Source organism: Gallus gallus, chromosome 9 (assembly GCF_016699485.2).
Source record: "Gallus gallus isolate bGalGal1 chromosome 9, bGalGal1.mat.broiler.GRCg7b, whole genome shotgun sequence".
Lineage (NCBI taxonomy): Eukaryota > Metazoa > Chordata > Aves > Galliformes > Phasianidae > Gallus > Gallus gallus.
Window position 1 is genome coordinate 12,135,985 of NC_052540.1, and position 7,254 is coordinate 12,143,238.

Sequence of the window (7,254 nt, forward strand, 5' to 3'; positions counted from 1 at the left end):
AAGAACACCTCCTCCTTACGGTGCTCAGCATTATGCTGCACCTCAGCACCGTCCGCACGCATTCACCGCTGTCACTGCAGGGTGTGTTCGGAGGCCATTCAGTCACCAGACTTTTGTTTCAAGGCAAAAATAACACAAAAAGGGCATTTCTTCAAGAAAAGGAGCAGCATGGCGAGGCGGTACGCCCCCAGAGCACATTGCTGCATAGGCTCTGCTCAGCCTCGCTGAGTGCAGGGATGCAGAGCGTGCATCCTGCAGTCAGACACGGCTTCTCATGACATCTTGTGGCAGCACGACATGCTGACCGGGCTCCGGCTGGTTCTCATCAACAGCAATCCAGCAGACTGCAGAACAGAGACATTTCACAAAGCCAAACACCCAACTGCCCAACGAAAAGGCACTGATTTATAACGAAGGTAAACAGACGAGCGTTTAATTCAGAAAAATTAGCCATTCCAAAAAACGTAACAACAAGTGGAAGGAAGTCAGAAAGCTGACACAAGTTCAGCTTGATGCAATTCAAACTACGTGGGAGCTACAGACCTAAAGACAAGTACAGTTTCATATCGAACACGTTCTTATCTACTGGGAGTACAAAGACTGCACCTCTTTTCAAATCCTTGCCTTGCAGGGAAAGGTAGGTGCAGAAAGAGGAAGTTTCACTGTCCAGAAACTTAATTGCAAGCTGGCTGCATTTGGCTAATTTATGCTGATGCTTATGTTGCATGTAACTGGAGAAACATAACAATGGCAGATTTTATTTCTCATTTGTCCTCAGATCGCATTGAGAAAAACACCTTTTAATCATAGCTGAGGTAAACTGTGATCCAATACGATCCTTACAGAGAAATGCCCATCCCAGAGGAATCCGTAGCGGCCCACTCTGACTAATGGGTCAGAGGTAGCTCTAATGAAAATAGCATTAAAAACACAGGCACTTAAGCTGTAGTCTGATGCCTGACAACGCTCACCCTCAGGGCAGTGCAGAAAGGTGATGCTCCCAGCTGTTCCCTGAGTAACACTTAACACACACTCTTTCCTCCCCAAAGGTATTTCAATTTCTCCCTACACACTCAGAACAGAATTAGGGTGGGTTTTTGGCTTTTTTTGGTTCATTTTTACAACACACACACACACACACACACAAAAGCAGAGCTGTGAGCCTGTACCATGCACTGCATGCTGCACCGAGCTGCTGCCAGCAGCTGGCTTTGCTAGTCCAGAAAGCAGGCACACCGCTTTGCAGTCAGGAGAGGGAGCCAGCTGGCACTTCCCAGCTGCTCCTGGGAACACCGTGGCTTTGTGGAAGGGAAAGGCTTTTGTCAGATCTAAATATGCCAGTTAGTGAGTGCTGCAAAGAAGGGTTTGGGCACTCGTGTCTACTTGTTCTCCTCCTCCCTTGGAGAGAACCCTAACAGATGCTCAGTCTTTCATTAGAAGCTGAAATATAACTGGAGAGTGATATCCCACTGAGGTAAAGCACACCTCTGTCTCTGGAAGCGGGCTGGGAAGCAGAGCAGGGACAGATCACCACCATAAAACATGGAACCAGAACACGAGAACACACTTCTCCTGCTTTCAGAACATGGCTTCTGAAGGTCAGCAAACTCTCTTCCTCCTGTAACCACCTTCAGCTGACCAGGACACAACAGAACCTTGCTGTCTTTCTGGCACAGGCATTGGGTTAAGTTATGTAGCCTTACTATATAAATCTCATACTTTCACATATTCTCCCGTCCTAGTTCACTCGCCCAGAAATTAGAGTGGAACACAGGAAATCTGCCCAACCCTTATCCCATAACGTGCTACTGTCTGGAACGTTAAGCAGGACCTGCTCAAGGCCTCTCCAGGCCAAGCTTGGAGTAAATAATGTAGGCAGGTGCTAAGGAAAAACTCCATGTTCCTCTCAAATCGTGTCTTGTAAACTTCTCATTAGAAATGGATCATTAATAAAGCAAGTCACCTCCAACCAGCTTGCTTCCCGTTCATTGAGAAGAACAAGAGGGGATCAGGATCCCCTACTATAGGCAAGCCCTAGCTTTTCTTAAAAGGACAGCTTGCGAAGTTCTAAAACCTCTCTCTATGCTATTCAGTGCAGCGTAGACAGATGCACAGCAGAGCTGGTTTGCCCAGTTCTTTCCAAAAAAGGAAAGCCCTAGGAGTGCAGCCCGTTCACACACCAACTACAGCTGGAACTGCACTATGATGCATTCAGTAAACCAGTTACACATATAGCATCCTCTTACTAGACAGCACCGAACTCCTGAAGAACACTGCTCTGATCTGAACAGACCCATGGATTAAAACAAGGATTTGTCTTATGGTATCACGTGCACAGGTGTTTTTCTATAGTTATGAGTGGCTTATCATTTGGAGGCTGTACAATTCATGACGTTGTTGTTACAATATTAATAGACGTGAATATTTTTTGAGAGCCTTACCTCATATCTCCGTCACCATTTCAAATACTTACCATTAAACACAGCACCAAACAGAACCAGTCTTTGCTGATCTGCAGCCCAGGAAATGGCACTCTGGGCCACAAGCACACACTGCTGCCTCATGTTCAATGTTTCATCTACCAGGAGCCCTAAGTCCTTTTCAGCAAAGCTACGGAATGCAGATAATCTCTATTTTCATGTATTTATTTTTTAAACAGAATCAATGGGGGGGGGGGGGGGGAAATATATTCATTTTAGTGTTGCAGCTTTATTTGAAAGTGACCCCAAGTTTTGATAGTACAGACTTTTGTACAAAATTGGCACTGTGAAAAATAAACTTCAGAGGTTTCCTACAGTGGGTAGCAGGCTGAAAGTTCATCATCAAATGGTTTTTCTACACAGAAGAAGATAACCTGTTCAAAGTATTGTTTTCAGATCAGCATCAGGTGATCCTGAACATGCAGCTTTACTCTGTGCCAGAAAACAACAAAAGCAAGGAAAAAAAAATCAAAGGGCCCCCCTCAACCTCACTTAATGGGAAAGGCATCTTACTGCAGTTCTGCACTTCCAATGTACAGTAACAGTCCTGACTAACTCTATACAAGAAACATATCAAGATTTCCAATATTATATTCCACGAATAAAGGTCAAATTTGACATACTTAAGATTTTGAAGAACTTTGGGAAGTCAAGGTACTTGGACAGAACTTTATGAACTGCAGTTTCCAAAGAACTCAGAAGTCCATCCAAACGGGGAAAAAAAAAAAAAAATCCATCAGCCTTTATCAATTTCTTCTAAACCCTGTCATTTCAGCAGGTCAATTCCACACATTTTTTTTCCTGATGCAGTATCACAACAAATCCCAGCACATTAGCTTGCAGTATTAATCACAGAATGACAGAATGGCTTGGGTTCTTGGGTTGGGAAGTCCGTCTGGTCCCAACTCCTGCAGTGGGGTGGTGGCCACCCACCAATTCAGGCTGCTGAGGGCCCCACTCAGCCCAGCCTTGAGCACTTATAGGGATGGGGTACCCACAGCTCTCTGGACAGCTTGGGCCACTGCCTCACCACCTGAGTATGGAATTTCTGCCTTACATATTCCCCCTTGTCCTAAGATCCATAGGAAAAAAAAAATCCAAAGCAAAGAGTCCCACAGTTCTTTTACCAGTCTTACCACGTACTCCATATAAAGTAAGCTTCTCCAAAGCTAATTGTTTTAAATTATCTTTATTTGCCATCAGGTTTCTCAAACAGAAAATCTATTTTGAGAACGAACTCTCTCATTATACACATAGTTCCTCACACATCCTATTTTGACTAGGGCAAGGAAGGAGCAGGAAAGGGATTAACTGCAAAGCTTGGCTCTATGCTACTCTTGCAGACACAGGGAAGATACCGTTCCTCACATATTAAGGCTATGGAGAGTTACCAGACAGGAGTAATACAGTACTACTCCAACCATGAAAATAACTAGTGCTGTAATTCTTGCACTCCGTATCTCACAAAGCAAGATGGTTCTGAACCATACAATGTTGTGCAGCAGCAGTATACTTTGAAGAACACTGCAAGGGTCTGATTTCTCCAATCTACTAGGTTTGCTTCTCATTTTATGATTCCTGGACTCAATCTGGCTTGCTTTATTGTGCTTTATTTATTCATAGATGTGTGCTAACTACAGAAAGGAAAAAGCATCCGTGTAAAAGGCTGTTAATTCACCAACCTCAAAGTCTACAACTTTAAGACTACTCTGGAAATTGGAATTTCATTTTCCTTTCAGGCTCTTTGACCTTTCCTTCAGTCTCTGAACCATACACAAATCAGGCTTTAAGACCCCACTCAGCTCTGTGATATTAGTGTAAACAAAATCCAGTGACAGAACAATCAAGTTTTGCCAGAGAAAAAAAAAAGCACCATTCTGTTAAACCTTTGATTCTTTCAGTAGATTTGCAGCAGCATTCTGAGACCAAAGTCTCATACATACTATTGCTTAAAACCTTGTTCCCAGGTCCTGTGTATTAGTGTACTTGGCAATGTTTTTTTGGATCCTGGTATTAAAACAGAAGAGATAGAATATACTATGTGATTACAGGAATACTGACAGTAGCTCCTGTAAATTTCTATTTACATAAACTTGTGTGCAAAAGACCTACTCTGTGCCTCATGACATTTACAATTGGCATTTAGTTCTCCTGTGAGGCCGATGAGTCATTCACTACTCACTGGCATTGAACAGTTTTACCATAGCCACCTCTTCCAGCATCATAGTCTTGCCGATACTCATCTCTGACCTTACAAAGGAGAAAAAACAAACAAACAAAAGTCTGGTAAATATATACAGAACGGTATTTTCTCAAGAGCTACTACACCATCAGACTATATAGTCAAACCGAGTCTGCAATATACAAGTGGGCACAAAAAGTTGTCTGACAAAAGAGAAATTAAAGTGCATCATGCAGAAGCCCAGGACGCCAGGTCAAATAACTTTCCTGTTGAAGGGTCCCTCTGGGCATTATCAATCAAGACAGGTTGGCCATCATCACTTTGTCTCATTTTTTAGCAGTAAAACCATCTGCTATCTGCCTGACTTTCGGTAAGCTGAGTGTTATCCTTCGTGTTTTTGTCAGCTTTACATTTCCTGGGTTTATTTATCTGAATTACCTCCTCAGACAATCATCAGGCTTCTGAAAGTACTTTCAGTGAAATATATGAAAAAATTACTTATTCTTAGCCGATACCACCACCACTGATAAAACTCTTAGGGATTAATGTATACTATGATCTTCAACGCCTCTGAAGTTGCTGTTTCTTAAGTTGTTCAGGGTGTGTTCATTCAGAAAGCAACAAACTGACACAGCCTCCAGCCCCTCACAAAGCAGACAACCTACCTGGCCCCCTGACCTCCCCCGGCCGTACTGCCGGCCCTCCTTAAATCCTGCATCCCAGTCCGTCCTTATGATCCTGTCGTCAAGCCTGGTCCCATTGATGTACCGCATTGCGTTCTCAGCATCTCCTCTTGCATAATACCTCAGAAATTTGTTAAAGAAAACCGTGCACGGGATCTGCCAGGCCTGCGGCCACACAGCCCAGAGAGAACACAGAGCAATAGTAGGACAACACCATGTGGGACAGAGGCAGCGCATTGCAGGCAGCGCGATACCAACCAAACCCGTGTGTGTGGCGGGACAGACGCAGCCCATTTTTACCCTGGCGCTGAGAGAACGCTTTTACTGCCCAGGCCCAGCGCCAGGACGCGGCCCGCAGAAGGATACTCGACGAAGCAGAAGCCGCAGGCGGTCTTCTTCACCTTGTCCAGCCCCATGATGATCTTCTTGATGTCGCCGCTCTTGCCGAACAGCTCGTGGATCTGCTCCTCCGTGGTGTAGAACGACAGGTTCCCCACGTACAGCGTGCAGCTCTTCCTCAGCAGCCGCTCCTGGTCGTACCGCGTGCCCTAAGCGCAACCACAGCGTTACCCGGCGCCGGCGGCACAGAGAACGGAGCCGCCACCGGGACCCCCCGCGGCCCTTACCCGGAAGTGCTGGTCGCGGTACTGGCTGAGGTCCACGTAGGAGTCGCTGCGCAGGATGCTCAGCGTGCCGCCCGAGCACATGCTGCCGCCCCACACCGCAGCCGCGCGACACGGCGCCCCCGATTCCGCCGCCAATGGCGGAACGCGGCGCCGCTCTCGCGAGAACTGGTCCCTCCCGTTCGGCAGCTCTCGCGAGAACGCGCGGGTCGCGGCGACTCTCGCGAGAGCGGCGCGAAGGATGGTGCTGCGGCGGGTGCTGCTGGCACTGCTCAGCAACCCGCACCTCATCGAGAAGCTCGCCGAGTCGCGGCCCATCCGCGCCGCCGCCCGCCTCACCGCCAGCGCCATCACCCGGGGGCAGCTGGGCGCCCGCCAGGCGGCGAGAGACCTGCGGCCCGGCCTGACCCGCCTGCGGGACGCCTTTCTGGACCGGCTGAAGGACGGCGGCCGGCCGCGGGGCTGGCCGGAGTCCCCCGGGAGGGGACCGGGATCGGGACGAGGACCGGGACGGAGCGGCCGGCCCTGAGCGGCGGGAGGAGGCGGCTGTGCGGGGCGTGCGCGTGGCCGGCCCCATGGAGACGGTTCGGCGGTGACGGCCGGAGCGCGGCAATGGCACCGAGCGGAGCGGGGGGACCCGAGGAGCGGCCCGGCCCGGCACGGACGGAGGCGGCCACGGAGCGCTGCGATGGGGCCGTGTGACCGTCACTTCGCACTGCCACGGCGCTCAGCTACAGGCAGCGGGCAGGCTTACGTCGAGCATCATCCAGAATACTGTGAAGATTGTCACTTTAAGTGCGTGGTATGAAACCTAAAATAAAGCCATTTCTCACCGGAGGTCCTGTAACGGTTCTTATCTGTACTGTCCATATAGTCTGCATTTGTATGGCAGCTCTGATACAGAGAGCTCCAGCAATGATGATGATGGGTAGGATGAAACAAATGTATCCATCGTCCTGATACCACTGGGCTGCTTTGCTTTCAGTACTCTATAAACATCCATGAGACTTAAATAGCTTTGCCGCATACCTCTGGGTGCAGCTGACTGCATGCTGAGGTAACTTGGAGGGAGATTGCCATAGTTGGTATCGCTGCAGGTGAAAGACCCTCTCTACCTATGAGACAGAATCATAGAATGGCCTGGGTTGAAAAGGACCACAGTGATCATCGAGTTTCAACCCCCCTGCTGTGTGAAGGGTCGCCAACCAGCAGACCAGGCTGCCCAGAGCCACATCCAGCCTGGCCTTGAATGCCTCCAGAGATGGGGCATCCACAGCCTCCTCGGG

General features: G+C 48.4%; 2 protein-coding genes across 3 annotated transcripts in view; one reads left to right on the plus strand and one right to left on the minus strand.

Moving 5' to 3' along the window:
• NCBP2 (nuclear cap binding protein subunit 2, 20kDa) overlaps positions 1-6,120 on the minus strand; it is a 36,569-nt gene extending 30,449 nt beyond the window's left edge. Inside the window, 4 exon segments of one of the 2 annotated variants that reach the window (NM_001277455.1) lie at positions 4,663-4,730; positions 5,328-5,466; positions 5,712-5,893; positions 5,972-6,120. In NM_001277455.1, coding sequence (NP_001264384.1) covers positions 4,663-4,730; positions 5,328-5,466; positions 5,712-5,893; positions 5,972-6,052 — 470 coding nt within the window. In that variant the 5' untranslated portion in view covers positions 6,053-6,120. 2 annotated transcript variants of the gene reach the window in all.
• A 61-nt stretch (positions 6,121-6,181) lies between these two features.
• Positions 6,182-6,805, plus strand: NCBP2AS2 (NCBP2 antisense 2 (head to head)). The gene has a single exon (XM_040705648.2). It carries the CDS (start codon positions 6,210-6,212, stop codon positions 6,495-6,497), a length of 288 nt encoding a protein of 95 aa, XP_040561582.1. The 5' UTR covers positions 6,182-6,209; the 3' UTR covers positions 6,498-6,805.
• The last annotated feature ends 449 nt before the right edge of the window (positions 6,806-7,254 follow it).